Below are 16299 nucleotides of genomic sequence, written 5' to 3'. Positions count from 1 at the left end.
GGACACCAATAAGCTTCTCGACACCTGGCCAGTCCTGGAACATGGCGATATCCTGTTTCTGTGGATCCTCATGATGGGCGGTATAGCAGCTGGAAATGGACCAGGCAGAGACTGGTTCATCGAGAGCTTGGCTGAGGTTATGTATGTCTCAGATAGCGTGCAGTGGAGCTGCGTGAAAGAAAAGCTGCGGATGATACTCTGGCTAGATATTGCTTGTGAGATGGCCGGGAAGGAGGTCTGGGGTGAAGCCCACGTTCTGCTGCAGAGCCGAGCACAGAGGACAAAATCACTCCCTTTCCCTTCACCCACATCAGACCAGAAGTTGAAGGCACCTTGTGGTCATTGCCGATCAAAGAAGATTAAGTGTGATAAGGATGACCCTTGTCAGAACTGTGTCAAAAGTGGGTTGAGCTGCGGCTCAGCTGGAGCCAGTGCGGCTTTCCAAGCAAGGGTGCACGTGTTCTCCATGCGACAGAAGCCGTGCGACATGTGTCGACGACGGAGGGTGCGATGTGATAAGGGGAAGCCGTGCCAGCGCTGCAAAGACGGTGGCTTTAGATGTGTCTACAGAGAATATTTGCAAAGTTGAAGCTGCGGAACTGAAATACCCCCAAGCCGGTTGCTGTCCATAACCGCTACCAGAAGTAATCAAGAATCGCCACTCACACTTGGTCGACTTGGATTTAATCAATGCGAAGGCAAAAGGACTACTGGAACAATATTGTTGGCTTCAGGCTCTAGACGACGGTCTCGTCATACAAGTCTTAAAAGATGCAATAAGTGCGCCATGATCATTGAATTCTATGGTGAATTAAACACAGCCAACTACCGCCGAATCATCTAAGAAATCCCACCTTAACCCTCAATCAACTGCCAAGATCCTATCCATAACTCACAGTCCAAGGGCACGAATCTCAAACTCCACAATACTAGGGATAGCCTCCCAAAGGGAGGGACCTTCAGGCTTCCAGCCCAAAGCGCGCAGCCGACTAGCCCGACTGCGACAGTTTCCACCCCACAGAACCGGCGCCCATGGATGGAACTTGATAGCGTCTTCAACGGCCAAAGTCTCTATATCCGCAGTAGCAAGCTTTCCAGTTTCGTGAGCAATCTGTGTGACCTTCTCGCTGACGCCCTTCCATGAGAACTCGCCGGCCTCTGCAAAATAGTATCCTTCTGGGCCCCATGTCGCTGTGCCTCCGTTGGGCTTCAGTGCTTCTTCAGTTAGGACGAGGAATGCTTTGGCTACGTCGCTGACGTGACAATCTGCATTAAAGTTAGTCTGTCTTCAAGTTTCAGTGATGTCGAAGGAGACTTACAATCCCAAAGGTTCTCCCCCTTCCCAACAGTAAATCCTTTTCCCCGATTCAAAATAGCCTCTGTCAAGAACGGAACCTGCATGCTCCGCTTCTTGATCGGTCCCTCACCCACACCATAGATGGTCGGCGGGCATACAATCGCCGTGGGAATGTTCAGTCGCATTCCACCGGTGATAACAGCATCATCAACATTTCGGTGCAGTGCCTCGGCAGGCAGGTTGATGATCTCATGAATATCTTTCACGTCGTCGTAGATCTTTGAAGTGGGGTTTCCAGGTCCAGTAGACATATCGTTGAGAACACCCGTTCCGGAGATGTGAATGTATCTGCCTCTCCCAGTGCCGGATGCTAGACCGGCGAGAAGGGAGTTCACTGCGGGAACGTGGTCGGAGCTGGCGGTTTCTGTGCCGGTATGACAATATTAGTGGATGACTTGTTATGGATTTGGCCACAGAGACCAGACTTACGCAGCACAACATCAGCCTTCGCAGCCTCCTCCTTCAGAACTGCATCATCATCGAGGGTTCCGATGACGGTGCTGATGTTCGGAAAGCGGCTCTTGAGCTTATCCGCTTGCTCTTGGTCTCGGACTAGTGCCACGACATCGTACTCGGGATGAGCAGCGATGAGGGTGACAGCTGTTTGGCCACCGACATAGCCGGTCGCGCCAGTGATGAAGACTCTAGGAGACATCGTTGGATAATGTGCTTGAGTGGTTTGAGTTGCTGTGGTTGTTACTGTATTGGTTGTGTGTTGTTTGAGTGTGTATGGGACATTGAAGATGGGTAACTCTTGCCATTTTATATTCAATTCTTCAAGATATGCAGCCTTTGTCGATTACCAAGAAAACAAAGAACGTCGTGGAATTGCTAAGCAGACCTGGCTTTGAGGCTATTCGGACAGTCTGACACGAGGCTCGCCGAGCTCGCCGAATGCGCTGGATTGACTAGTTCCGGATGGGTTATCACTAGTTGAAACTATGTTTATGCTTAGGTTCAGCCTCCAAGGTTCTTACTGGCTCGCTATTTATCGCCCATTATAGTCAGTTTCTCGTGTTTCTCGTGTCTTCCTATCTTTCACTAACAGAGTAATGCATTTCTAATTGCCGAAGCCCGTTTTTGGGTCTAATGCAAAATTGACTCGAGTCATCTATCTCTATGTTGCTCCCAAGCTCTATCCATTCTATATATTCTATAACCGCTTTACAACAACCCCGACAACCCAACCCTAAACCCCCCATCACACCTCTCCACCCCGACGAACCTCAAATCCCTCACCACCCAATCAGCTCCCGCCTCCTTCAACGCCTCAACAGAATGCGTCGTCGCAACCGCCAGAACCTTACAGTTGGCCGCTTTTCCCGCCCGAATACCAGCCGGCGCATCCTCCACCACCAAGACATCCTTACTGCCCTCATCACCATTCTCCCTCGAAGCCAGAATCTTCTCTTTCCCCTTGCGATAGCCCTCCGGATCTGGTTTTCCCAGCGTGACATCCTCGGCGACAGTGACATGCTGCGGGTGAGGGAGTTGTAGAACGTTTAACCACCCATTCAGTAATGCTTTCGTTCCGGATGTCACGATGGCGTGGGGAATGTGGAGTTTGGTCAATGATTCGAGGAGGTTGCGCGCGCCGGGGATTTCGACGGCGGGGGTTTTGCTGAGGGTGGGGATTTGGGATTCCATTTTGCTGACATCTGAACAGATTATGAGTGACTTGCTGTCAATTGTTGATATGGGGCTGTAGAGGTGGGAAGTACGTACATTCCCAATTTGCCTTTGCGGGATCTAGCTGTTGTAAGACGTCAATGCTACGTCGACCGTGCGATGTGCGGAGGATTTCTTCATGGTCGATGCCTAACTCATTGCCGATTCTGTGGTTATTAGTATGTGGTTGTCCGTGGTGTGTTCCAAAGAGGATATACCTTTTCCAGTTCTCGACAATAGCTGCGTATTCGTTAGATTCTCCTCAAAATATGTATAGGAATAATTGGCTTACCTTCTGTTGAGTCGATGATAGTGCCGTCGAAGTCTAGTAGAACTCCTGCGAAGGTGTAGGATACATCCATTCCAGACGACTGTGTTTCAGGTGACATTTTGGGCTGTGACAAATGCTTATCGACGTTACGGGGTTCAACTGCTGTGTTTATCGAGCTACATCTTTATATTAAGAGACGTGGCGCTGATAGGCGGGTGATTACTGTATCTGGTAATCGTCCCGCATACCAAACAGGTAATCGACCCGACTATTCTTGAGACAATCATGAGATATAGTTAGAGTTAAAGTTGGCTCTTGTTTGCAGATCACTACGACTTTATTAATAGATATCTGGGTCTGGGTCTAGATCTGGGTAAATATACTCTAATATGAAGGATGCCATAGTTGCATATCTGGGAGCACAAGAGTCGCCAACTTGTGGCTTATCAAAGGAATCATTAACCACATTAAAAATCCCCATTTTAGGTAGAGCAAATTAACAGAGAAAATACATATCTAACTATACCAACTACATCGGCTTCTGCGCCGCAACAACCAAAACATCAAAAATCGGATGGATATCCTTCCTCAACGACTCCCTCTTCACCCCGGCATTCAAATCCTCAATATCACTCTGCTCCCAACCCAACACATCCCCAAACAACGCAGCCGTGAAGCCCTCCACGCCCTCCACAAAATTCACCCTCATAAAACTCCCACACTCCTTCAACCTCGCATCCTTGGGCCAACTCCCAATAGGCAACTTAAACTTCATCGTATGCACGGCCCCAAACCCAGCCTCACCAACCCACTTCTCAAACTCCGGCGCCGGATCCATCGTCTGCCCAATCTTCAAACACGCCTCCTTCAACCCATCCATCATCTTCACCATGTAACTATCCGCCTTCAGACTCTCATCCTCCGAATACAACGTATTCACACTCTCCTGCAACTCCAACCAACCCCCCAGCTTCAAATTCTCATAACACTGCTGAATCAACCTCGGCCAATCGCGAATCGACCCCGCCATATACCGACAATGAATATAATCATACGGTGCACTCTCCATCCATTCCTTCTCCACATCATCCACAATGAACTTCACATTCGGCGGTACCCACGATGGCTGGATCGGACTGAGATCGTTGCCTACGATCTGCTCCACATTCGGGTACTCGTCGCCCATCTGAATGGCCCAGATGCCGGTGCCGGTGCCGATATCTAGAATTCGTTTCCCGTCTGGGTTTATCGGCGCAAGGAACAGTCGGTTGTTGATAAGTCGGTAGAAGATGTGGTGCACCATGTCTAGTCGGTCTTGTTCGGGCTGATCGTTGGGAAACGGGTAGTTTCCCAGATGGTGTGCGTGGTAGCGTCGACCATGCTTGTATTCGTATTTGAGTACGCTCGAGCTGAGGGATGTTGTGGAGGATTCGGTGCCTAGGCTGATTGCGTCGTCGTCCTGGTCCACCTCAATGGGGAGGTCGGGGGCGATGGAGCCCATCATTACTACTGTGTACGTGTTGTGGTGTGGTGTGGTGTGGCTGCAAGGGATACGCAAATACGGTGCGTGTTCCCAGACGTCTGAAGAGTAGAGACAAAAAGACAGAAAGAAAAGGAGAAAAACGAGAGGGTCACACCACTATAATCCGCAGTTTTATATCCTTCACATGGTGGATATGACGGAGCTACGATTGGACTAGTTGAAAAATGGTAAATACGGAGTACATTAGTTTTGATTCGCATGTTCGGCGGAAGCCGAGGCCGGTTGTTTCTCGCTAACGAAATGCCATGCCTTTAGCGCTTATGGTGGTCCACTTTTAACGGTCGGATTGCAGCAAAACTAGCGATATAGCGAATGAGAGTGGATTTATGAGTTGTTCAACGGGTCAATTGCTCCGGAGATGTGCCGGGGTGGGTTTAGATTGATTACTGGTGCTCCTTGATTTCGTATTTCGCGCGTGGCAGTTATCTACGGCTCTTCTGGTGGGGATGTTTCTATACCGGGGCGGAAGTGATGTTCTTGGCATAATTTTAGTATACTAGAATATGTAATATCGTTCTAGAATACTGACTAGTAAATCAACAAAGTTGAACGCTTCTCCCCGCACAGTAGATAGAGATACATGTTCCAACATGTAATGAATTTAGGCCTTTCATCTGTTGCAATAATCAACTATTAGCTTACTGTAGCCTTCCTTTCATAGTACAATTTCTCCTAGCCTCTGAATTCCAGCGGTAGTACTGTTTTTATAGAAGGCGCTGGTTGCTTAAGACCTCTCGTCTTCTTTTCGATCCACCGACTTCTCTCTCAGCGCTAGATTCGAATTGTATAGTAGTGCTTGGATGTTACTCCCCCTCCAGGAGCAAGTAATGGTGCCGCATCATACACTCGCTTGATATTATCTACCATCTCTCCTCTCCCCGTGAGATGCAAAATATGTGCAATCTACCGATTGAATGGCTCGGTGAGGCCTTCGGACTGGCTCAGAAGGGTTGGCAATCAACCCAAGTTAACGACTTTTAGATTCTATTGATATGGCATACAGGACTAAAATATGACCATAGTGCGCCTGTCAGAAACATCTTGAATATATCCTTCTCAGTAACTCTAATAAGTCCACCGGGCACGGATGCAGCAGCACGGGGGACAGCTGCACTGGATCGAGTAAGGACTATGTCAGAGCAACCATTGAGTCAGACCGGACGCCGAAGAAGAGAAGGGACAGACTTACCCTTCGGATTCGTTGCGTTCCGTTAGGGTCTCGTCCACCCAGCGGACTATCTCCTCGGTGTGTTTACCCAGCACGAATGGCACATTGCGACTCCCCGCCTTGTGCTCGTGCGGGCAGTGAGATTATCAAAGTGCACATTTAATGGGACTTCACTTGTATATTCTCGAGACTCTTGTCTTTGATGTTATTGAACTCACATCTTCCCCCAGTAACAATATACCCGGGGAGGAAAGACGACATTCATGATTCAATGTTCTAACAACCACAGAATTGGGCCTAAAGTCCAAATGCTGGTAACTGTGTTCAGCTCCCATGCTAGCGATATCAATACCAGCAAGGTCTGCCTGTTATTGCTGGTCTTGGGGTTGATCAGTTCGCGCTTTGCTGGAGCTAGGCAACATTCATAGGCGATCTGGTTGATGCAGCATATAGTAATTTCCCTGTTTGGTTTAACTTGCTCTGCAAATGCCTTGATCATTTGAGGAAGTTGCCCTTATTACAATCATGACAGTTGGTACATGCTTCTGGCGGAGATTATCCCTGAGATCGGATCAGCATGGCATTGATGTAACTGGAACAGTGCATAGAAATCTGATAAGTATGAATCCGGCCATGACGGAACTCCACATGGAAAATGTGATAAGCAGTGAAATCTAAATAGTAGCAACGCCGACGGAGAATTGGTGATCATTTAACTTGTAGTTACTTGATATGATTGAACTTTCGGTTCATCAAACGGTTCAAAAAGCAGAAGGGGGTACACTGACGCATTGACTAAAGCTCAAAGGCATCCAGTATGTCATATAAATCGTCTGGTTCTAGCTCTCCAAAGATAGACGTTTACATTGTCACTGCCATATATACCCATCCAAAGGTTCTGCAGAATGCTGCGCAACATGCAAAAAGATACAAGTTATTGGGTTCAATTCTCAGATAGTCGCATGTTGACACAAATGGAGACTTAGAGGTTGACCGAGGGCAGCTAACTTGTAGACATCCATGTCTTCCCAAGACCGACTCGCTTTCATTCTGGTCTCCCAATGTATGTATCGCAACCAGCTGCCACGGGTTAAATGCACAGTGGCCTTTAATTCAGGTTCCATATATCTCATGTACAGTCGTGATGTCCACAATGGGAAAGGCCTTTTCTCAGGTCACCCTCGAAAGAGTCCTCTTTTCACATTTTGTATCTTGGACTGCGCATTATAGCTCCTTCTGTTTGATTAGGGTTGATGGCGATCTGTCAGCTGTCCCAGTAGTTGGTGTACTCTTCTTATCAGTCATGAGTACCATATTTCCAAGTACTGTCGAATTCTGCGCCCTATGGGAACCATGTACTGAAGTATATAGAATGCTTTATTCCAATATAGATAGCTACGTTCTACTGTATGCATACAGAATGTCAAGGGGATACAGGAAGAAGATATCATGCAGTAAAGAAGTAAAGCTACTGAATGAAAGCAGAAGATAATTGGAAGAGTTCCCGACCCTCCATATATACCTTCAGAGCAAGCAAAGCTGGATTGAATTATGAAATTCAATCGCATACTGAGTGAAATGCTAGGACATGCCTTATATAGCTGAAGACCAATACACAGCCCAAGTCACAGTGATAGTCGATGTTGGAGCTTAGAATCCAAGCAAGGCAGTAGATTACTTCACCAATCCTCCCAGTGCCCTTGTTCATTCATGGTCTATCTAGGTGAATGGTTGGATGAATCATGCTTCCCTTCTCATCTTTCAAGCATCGACGAAAAAGGCTATCTGAACCGAGACATCGCTCAGAAATCTTATCTTTCTAAATAAGTTTAAGCTTCCGTCGCCATCATTGGTATAGCCAGATTTATTATCTACCCAATTCTACTCGGACTATCAGCATGAACAAAGAAATGTGTCATCTAAACAGCTACTTATTAATTTGATAGAATATCACATGTCTCCAGTAAGTCACAATTTCTGGATCTTCGAGTTAGCAGGTACAAGAGCCGCTATCTGTTGACTGATAGCAATTAGATCCATTCTTTCATCGAAAATGAGAACCTCCATATCCATTTGGCCGTTCAAGATTCTTTTGCACTCAGTCCGCAAGTACAGCCATCGGACGCCCTCCGCGGGAAGCCTTTGCTTGATCTCCGTGGAGAGAGTCAAGGAGACGTTCAGCAGTTTGCCCGAAAATTTCTTGGTGCCGTCATCGTTGAGAACTCTCCAATCGCTCCGTCCTTCATTGCGGGCCTTTTCCTGGCGCTTCGCAAACTCGAGCATGGCCGCTATACTCCCCATCGGAAACGGCTTTCCCTCTTCATGCCGGACATAGTTCTCTTGAATCGGAAGTGGCATGTCTCCCACAAACTGTACCATGTCATTGGTCCATCGGGCCTTGCCTCCACTTTCCGACGGCCGCGAGCCTAGCGGGAGATAGTCCCAACCCGGTTCAACCCCATTGCTCGATGAATGGGAAATCGGTGGGCAGAGCTCTCGGGATGAAGTTCTTGAGGTAGGACTGACCCCTTCGAAATCCTTCGGGGTAGAAGGCGCAGTGGCAAGAAATCCAATTCGGGTCACTGTCTGTCTCAAGTTTGGTGAGGTCCACAGGAGAAGGGGGAGTGAAGAGACGCCAGTCAGTTTGGATTGTGATGCCTGTGATGGACGGGTTGGTGATGCTGTCAAGTATGTAAGCATCTGTTATTCCGGGCATGATTGTTTCCTACATACCCTATATCCACAGACACGGCGAGTTTTTCATTCTGGAATGATTCGACTCGGAGGGTAGACTGTGCTTTCCCGATGTTCACTTCTCGCAAGGTCATCCTCAAGGGTGCCGAGGCGAAAGTTGGACGGTAGAATTGGACATAAGAATTTCGAAGGGCAACCTGAGATTGCAGTTTAGGGTGTTGTGTGGCATAATAGAGAGCATATTTGGTCATGAGGCAAGCTACATAGCCACCAACACTAACTATAGCGTAGTGAGTAACCCTTAGCAGGTAGGATGCATATATTCTAGTACATACCAGAGCCGACCGCAATATCTGAAGGCAGCTGCACCGAACATTGGCGCGCAGATGAGAATGGAAGGTCCAACGCTTGGGACAGGCTTGTGGGGAGTGGTTCTGTTGTCATTGTATCCGTCAACGGCTTTGGTCCTTTCAACGGTCGGAATGTTATTGTAGATTTCCAGGGAAACACTTCGTGTCGGGTGCTAACTTTCTCTAAGCTCCGCAAATGAGAAAGAGCTGGGAAGAGGGGGGAAATGAACGAAATTTATCACAATAGAAAAAGGGTCTATCGGGAGATTCCACTTAGTAAACGAGAAATGATCGATTAGGGTGAGCATCCTAATATGGATTGAGTATGGATTGAGGGAACCCTTTATAGCTGGTGGACAATTCACCGAATGGTGTCAGTCACGGTGTGAGCTTGGGCACGCATCCGTCCATTTGTTTGTTACATCGTCTTACATCGTCAATCCTAGTCGCGGCCGCTAGTCCAGAAAAAGGGGCTGTGTCTCTTCTCTCTTTGTTTGTGTCTGTTGGATCCAACAATCCTGCAATCGCATACCCCAGGCAAACCTTCTATGATACCCCTGAATGCCCTTTTCTTCTCTCTGTTTTCTCGCCTTTCTTTGTAACTGCCCCGTAATAACTTTCTACTGTCAACTACTTCTGTATCTCGCTATCTAGCCTCTCTGTTAGTGTGGGAGCAATGTTTAACGTGGGTTATGAATTATATGTCAAGAGTTCGATCGGGTAACTGTCGATGTGGTCTGGTAGCCTTGTTTCTCTCCGGAACCAGACGTATCATCATTCACTCCAAATGTGGGGTCTATGCACGCGTTATATCTCACAATTTGAGAAAAGGTCCAGTCCTGCCCACTCTGTTAGAGTGAATCAGCTGACGATAAAGCTGACAGGCATTACCTTACTGTCGGTGAGCACATTGACCGTATACAGATACTTCATCAGTCCCTTGCCACCCAGATCTGGCCTTCAGGTTTTTTTTGTTATCTCTTTTGGCTCGGATGTTGCACATCTTGTGGTGTTAACAGGTGGTCATTCTCTCTGTAAACCTTAGAGTAAGGGGAACTGTGAATACATCCTATGGCTCTTTGTTGACTTGTACATCACTCCTATAGTCCTGGCATGAGAAAGCAGACCCCCACACTACGGTACCAATAATGTGCTTTTCAAGAAGATTGTGGACAAGATCTACGATACAGGTTCTCTAGCAGTTTATCTATGCTCCTATGATGTCTGACAGCTGTCCGGTATCTCCAACTTGGAATTTTCAAGTGCTCGCCCTAGGACGCAAAAAGTTTGTAGCGTTAGAAAGCCTCGTTTAAAATTGAAGCTGGGGAGCGCATTACATTACATGTTGCGTCCGCCTCGGGTCTCGGGCTTCAACTGTCCCAATGCAATTTGCCGAGATCTCCATTCGTTCCACTCATCTACCGAGCGCGTTTCATACTCTTCTCCCGGCAACAAGGGCGGGATAATCCCTCCCTTAAGGCGCTGAAGAGATGCAGTTCGCTTGGGACGTACCAGATAGGCCACACTTTCCCGTTGCACCATCGCTTGGTCCCCTGGAGCTGTCACCACCCGGTGCAGAGAGCTGCGCAAGAGGCCTCCTGTCCACTCTACCAATGTGTCGCCAACATTCACAACAGCACACCCGGGCTCCGGTTTGATGTATTGCCAGTTTTCTTGGACATTCTCACAACTCGCGGGGAGAACTTGGAGTCCGCCTGCGATATTGAATAAGAGCGTCATTGTTCCCATGTCAGTGTGGCCGCCAAAGGATATGCGGTCATAATCGGGATTGGCTTGGGCTGGGCTCCAGAGCAGGCGGACAAGGCTCTCAGATTCCTTGTCCAACGGACTCAGTGCTTCGAGTGTCTTGGGTTCGATGCCCAAGCAAATGTCCAACTTGGCCAAGACTTCATCTAATCCAGCATGGGCGTGTTCGATGAACTTCCGGAGCTGCTCTTTGCTGGTGTTGATCACTTCAGGGTGGAGGCTTGAGCGATTGGGGTTTCCTAGCACTTCATCTTGGCTTAGCGAGTAGGCGTGGATATGGTCGGCTTCGCCATTGTCCGTCTTTATGCTTCCAATCCCTTTATATCTGATCGAAAGTTAAACATACAAGGCCGAGGACTGGGGTTGCAAGTACATACCTCATAAAGTCTGGGGGCTTGTAGGTATAAGACTTCAGAGTCTCTTGTCCCAGTGTAGAGAGCTGTGTAGTCAAGTCAAACATTCCTTCGGCGTCCTGGAGCAGAGTAGCCCCCTCATCTGACCCCCTCAAGTCCAACAGAAAGAATCCCCATTTTTGGCACGCTTCGAATAATTCTTCTACTTCTTCCGTCGTGTTGTTCTTCAACCCTTCGAGAGAGATCTTTGACAGTGGAAGCACGGGAAGCTTTGAAGGGAACGGAGGAATCCGATCGAAATATTCTTGAGTTGGCATGATACCAAGTTGCCTAACACGGAATTCTGTCCCGGGTGAACCCTCAATCAAAGTGTATGATAAACAGCCCTGCGTGGGCAGTTTGTGGGTTGCGAAAAGATAGCAGCGAAGGGACAAAGTTGAAATGCGAGCACCTGTAGTAGTGTCTTCTTTGGTCTTTCGTCTTATTCTCCTGCGCTCTATTGCGAACTTGAGGTAGAACAAGAGTTACAGGACTATTTATAAGAGCCATCAATCACGTGTCGGACCGCATTCACCCATCACACGTACATTAAAACCTCTCATGTAACCATTGGGTTGTGAATAGCTAAATGGACCAGTTAAAGGACGTATCTAAGAGATAACTGTTGTAAGCATCATTGGGACAAGGCTGATAGTGATAGTGTTCCAGCAGGGGTGTGGATCCTGTGTTGGGATCAGCAGCTTAGTGATGATTAGTATAGTTCTTTGTACTTTTTGTTGGACTGAGTGGTTAAGATCCTGTGGTATGGTGTCTAATCATCTACTAAATAATTACTTACAAGTTACTACACTACGAAAATCAAATCTAATTGGTGCCCGGATGTCTCCAACACTGATTAAACCATCCAATAAGATCACAGATAAGCACGAGTGCAATGCTGCTGTGCGGAGATGTTCTAGACTTCCACATCCCAACAGGAGAGCAGTCATACAACACTTACATGCATCCATCGATTCCCAATCACGATATTCCTCACAGAACCCTTTAAAAAGCCCTGACTTTATCCGGACTCAAACTTTCCGATCGTACAACCCCATCGCAACATACCACCACCACCACCTTGTCAGATCATACGATCCCGTCACTAATACTACTATAACCCCTCACCACCCCAACCAAACTATCACCACTACTAGCTTACAACTACAACTACACCTACACCTACAACCTCTACACATCCATCCTCAACCATCCAAAAACATCAAAAATGACCCCCCAAACCATAATAATCGGCACCGGCCTGGCGGGCCTAACCACGACAAGCACGCTCCTAACGCACCACATCCCGGTGCTCCTCCTCGACCGGGCGCCCAAACCCGGCGGCAACAGCATCAAAGCCTCGTCAGGGATCAACGCCGCACCGACACGATACCAACTCGACCCGGATTCCATCACCACATTCCAACACGATACCATCCTCTCCGCAGGAGTGCCGTATACCTCCGCTAAAGGGGTAGAGCGCACCCGACGCGAGAAACTCATCGACACACTCACCGCCAAGTCCGCGGACGCGCTGTACTGGCTTACGGATGACATCGGGGTCGATCTGAGTCGGGTCACTCGACTCGGGGGACATAGTGTATCGCGGACGCATCGGGGAAGTGGGAAGGGGACACCGGGGTATGATATCATCAAAGGGTTATTGGGACGGGTGTCGGAGGATAAGAATTGTCGGATGGAGGTGGGGGAACGGGTTACGAGGATTCTACGAGAAGAGGGGGGAGGAGGACAGGTAGTTGGGGTGGAGTATACTGTCCAGGATAATGAGGGAGGGGGCTATCAGACAAAAACAGAGACAGCGTACGGACCTGTCGTTGTCGCGAGTGGAGGGTTTGCAGGCGATGCGAGAGGCTTGTTAGCGCAGTATCGGCCCGATCTGGAGGGGATACCGTCGACGAATGAGCAGCGCGAGGGGACGCAGCCTTTGCTGCAGGATGTTGGGGCCGCCGTGGTGGATATGGAGCAGGTGCAGGTGCATCCGACGGGGTTTGTGGGAGGGAAGGAAGATGAGGCGGAGGCGATGGTGAAGATATTGGCGGCGGAGGCGTTGAGGGGGGAGGGGGGTATACTTGTGCTTGGGGATGGGAGGAGGTTTGTGAATGAGTTGGAGACGAGGGAGAAGGTGACAGGGGAAGTGATGGGGCGGGCGGAGAGGTTGCCGACCAAGGCGAGGCAGTGGGATGTGAAGCTGGTGCTGGATGAGGGGGCTGCTGCGGTGTTGCAGTCGCATTTGGGATTTTATATGTGGAAGGGACTGATTGAGAAGACGACGGTTGCGAAGTTGGGGGAGATGTCGGCGCTGGAGGAGACGCTGAGGGAGTATGCGGATGTGGTCGCTGGGAAGAAGCAGGATGAGTTTGGGCGGCAGTCGTTTGGAAATTGGACGCTGAGGGAGGTCAAGCCGGAGTCGGTGGTGTATGTGGGAAAGGTTACCCCGGTTGTTCACTTTACCATGGGAGGCGTGGTGATCAACGAGCGCAGCCAGGTGTTGGACAGTCAGGGGCAGCCGATTCCCGGACTCTGGGCGGCGGGCGAGATTACCGGGGGTCTCCATGGCCAGAATCGGTTGGGGGGATCGTCGCTGTTGGAGTGCGCGGTCTTCGGTCGCATTGCCGGAGAGGAAGCGGCTGCTTATTATCAGGGACTGAAGGAGACATGTTCCTGAGGATATGCTTGATGGGAGGGACTGGTGGTTGTGATAATTTACGGGTTGATTGTGATATCATGTATTATGCATGCTACAGTGTATTTTGTTGAATAAGCTACCATTGCAGTTATCTGGTCGAAATTTACTGCTTGTTTGATCTTGTGTATAAAGTTCTGGGGAACAGCGAGGTTCATGCAATCTACTGCATCTCTTGATGTTGACCTTGTTTCGCATTCAACGCCTTACCTGATGATGGTGACAATCATCATCAGGCAGTGTAACGAATCAAGGCACTAGTCATGAGACATTACATCTCACATCTGGCCAGTGCATTCCAATGGAACCGATCAGTTTCAAGAGTCGAACCACTGCACAATGCATGCAAGCGCACTGTAATATCTTCGCAGTCAGCCATTTCGCAGAGTGATCCCAATTCGAAGGAAATTCTGCCAAGATTCCATGAACCCTGTCAAGATGATCATTGTCGCCCTTAATTGCATCATGGGGCCGTTGCATGAAAACTGGAGATAATTAGATACCCTACATCCACGAGCAGGTGAAATAAAAGTGACGTTGGGGCAGGCCAATGCAGCCCTTGCGAGGATGCGTTGATTGATGGACGGGGGACAGGCCCTGAGCACAGGGACCCATGACGTAGGACGCCGAAGGGACGGGCTTCTCGGTCGAATTCCGGAGAAAAAGAAAAAAATTCTAAACTAAAACCAACAAAGAGAAGATGAGCTGTCGCACCGCCACAACTCAAACATTTACCCAGTCCGACTAGGGTCGTCGCCTCCACGGAGCGGAGTTAGTCAATCTGGTGGGCACCCTTCCCTTCTGCCTGGACTTGGAAGTGATGATACAACGCACACTTCATCCCACGTAAATGCACCAATGCACCCACCGGTCCATGGCGACACGACGCGCTCTTCTAGAACTTTGAGTGTTTGTTTTGAAGGTGCAGATACCCCTTCTCCTTACAGACAATGCAGCCCGTGGGAAATGGAATGGCTGGATAACCCAGCCTTCCTTTCGGCCGCGCCCTGGAACTGTTTTTCCGTCCTGACTCTCGCCCACGGTTACGAGAGAAATGGTAGCTTCCTCAATCAATAGATCGAAATTAGTGGGTGGCGGAAAACTCAGCAGCTTCCCCACAACGGACCAAACACCCGTGTTGCTGTGGTACCACGAGCCAAGTTGCCGTGATACACAGAAGCTCTGTAGTCAGTCCGATTGACAATGGGCGAATCAATCCTGGACTCTTCTCCAGCGTCAACGCTAGAGAGACGGCCAGAGTCGTGAGTGGCCCAGCCCTGTCGCGGAGGCAGCCAAATGTGGCTTAAGAGGGCGAGGGTCAGCCACACCGGCGGTGGGCTGATTTTAGTGGCAGAGCGAAGCACAAATCACCATCTGAGCCGGCGAAGATCGGCCCCATCGCGTCGATCCCCTGCATCCTGTCGGTCAAGGGCCCTATGCCAGTCTCTGCCCACTTCCTGGCCTTGCTTGGCCTGCCGGCATTCACATCTTGGGCATCCAGTATCCCCCTCCTCACTGACGTAGGTGGTGTGACGAAACTTGGCCTTAGCATCTCTCTGTCGTCAGATCTAGACTTCTTTAGTGTCAGTCGGCAGCCCGGTTCGTAAATGGGCGGAATAGGAGTAAACTAGATGCGCTAACAAAGTGAGAAAAGGCCCTTCTCCCTAGTTCGGTTAGCAAAAGAAAAACTTAATCGACTGGAGCTTGGGATTGTTGAGGGAAAGTGGGATCAACAACCGGGGATATCTCCAAATCCCTAGATCCTCAGCCACTCGGCGCAAGCGAGGGTTTTCCCTTCAGCCTATGAGAGGCACGCAGGGGGTACAGTGGATTCGAGTTGAGCCACGGTGTCTGGGTCTGATCATGATAGACGATGCCCCTTCCCTTTAGTCCAAGATTAAGGCCAGGGTGGAGCAACCATGACTGCATGGACTGGCCCGTGACGGTGTCCTGAGCCACGTTGGCGCGCTGGTAGCCTGGTAGGGGGTTCTGATGCCTTTGCTGATCGACTCCAGAAGCAACCAGAGATACGCAGAAAAAAAATAATAAAAATGAAAAATGAAAAATCAAATGAAATTTGTGAAAAGCAAAAAGCAGAAAAGTAAAAACAAGCAACGCAACTACTCCAAACTAGTAGATTGACGGCAAACGCCGAAGTGAACGAATCGAGTTGTCGGTGCGGCAAACAAGGGAAGCTGCGGGCCCTGATTTTGGATTTGCACTTGTTGACTCTTTCCTGCCTCCATATTAAATCGGCTCTGGTCCCCTCGCCCTCCTTCTCTTTCTTTCCTTTCTATCTCTCCAAACAATCCATCCAGTCCCATCATCTGTCTTTCGCGTTCATCTTCTTCGGTTGATACCCCATTCTTCGCGCCGTCGCTCTTC

At 49.1% G+C, this 16299-nt stretch overlaps 7 protein-coding genes across 7 annotated transcripts; 1 reads left to right on the top strand and 6 right to left on the bottom strand.

Moving 5' to 3' along the window:
* Positions 1–892: 892 nt before the first annotated feature.
* On the bottom strand, positions 893–2012 carry AKAW2_51958S (uncharacterized protein; the record flags this gene model as incomplete). The annotated part of the gene is made up of 3 exons (XM_041691944.1): positions 893–1266; positions 1320–1721; positions 1787–2012. 3 exons carry the CDS (start codon positions 2010–2012, stop codon positions 893–895), a joined length of 1002 nt encoding a protein of 333 aa, XP_041545379.1.
* A 509-nt stretch (positions 2013–2521) lies between these two features.
* On the bottom strand, positions 2522–3414 carry AKAW2_51957S (HAD family hydrolase; the record flags this gene model as incomplete). Its single annotated transcript, XM_041691943.1, has 4 exons — positions 2522–3015; positions 3083–3192; positions 3244–3265; positions 3318–3414. 4 exons carry the CDS (start codon positions 3412–3414, stop codon positions 2522–2524), a joined length of 723 nt encoding a protein of 240 aa, XP_041545378.1.
* Positions 3415–3825: 411 nt separating this feature from the next.
* AKAW2_51956S (class I SAM-dependent methyltransferase) lies at positions 3826–4800 on the bottom strand (the record flags this gene model as incomplete). Its single annotated transcript, XM_041691942.1, has 1 exon — positions 3826–4800. The coding sequence occupies one exon, from the start codon at positions 4798–4800 to the stop codon at positions 3826–3828; it is 975 nt and encodes a 324-aa protein (XP_041545377.1).
* A 3175-nt stretch (positions 4801–7975) lies between these two features.
* Positions 7976–8386, bottom strand: AKAW2_51955S (uncharacterized protein; the record flags this gene model as incomplete). The annotated part of the gene is made up of 1 exon (XM_041691941.1): positions 7976–8386. The coding sequence occupies one exon, from the start codon at positions 8384–8386 to the stop codon at positions 7976–7978; it is 411 nt and encodes a 136-aa protein (XP_041545376.1).
* A 73-nt stretch (positions 8387–8459) lies between these two features.
* AKAW2_51954S (uncharacterized protein) lies at positions 8460–9145 on the bottom strand (the record flags this gene model as incomplete). Its single annotated transcript, XM_041691940.1, has 3 exons — positions 8460–8688; positions 8741–8981; positions 9037–9145. 3 exons carry the CDS (start codon positions 9143–9145, stop codon positions 8460–8462), a joined length of 579 nt encoding a protein of 192 aa, XP_041545375.1.
* A 1244-nt stretch (positions 9146–10389) lies between these two features.
* AKAW2_51953S (uncharacterized protein) lies at positions 10390–11488 on the bottom strand (the record flags this gene model as incomplete). The annotated part of the gene is made up of 2 exons (XM_041691939.1): positions 10390–11143; positions 11196–11488. The coding sequence occupies 2 exons, from the start codon at positions 11486–11488 to the stop codon at positions 10390–10392; spliced, it is 1047 nt and encodes a 348-aa protein (XP_041545374.1).
* Positions 11489–12438: 950 nt separating this feature from the next.
* On the top strand, positions 12439–13896 carry frdA (putative FAD dependent oxidoreductase; the record flags this gene model as incomplete). The annotated part of the gene is made up of 1 exon (XM_041691938.1): positions 12439–13896. One exon carries the CDS (start codon positions 12439–12441, stop codon positions 13894–13896), a length of 1458 nt encoding a protein of 485 aa, XP_041545373.1.
* Positions 13897–16299: the final 2403 nt, after the last annotated feature.

The sequence above is a fragment of the Aspergillus luchuensis genome, chromosome 5 (assembly GCF_016861625.1).
Source record: "Aspergillus luchuensis IFO 4308 DNA, chromosome 5, nearly complete sequence".
Lineage (NCBI taxonomy): Eukaryota > Fungi > Ascomycota > Eurotiomycetes > Eurotiales > Aspergillaceae > Aspergillus > Aspergillus luchuensis.
This window is presented reverse-complemented; position numbering and strand designations above follow the sequence as displayed.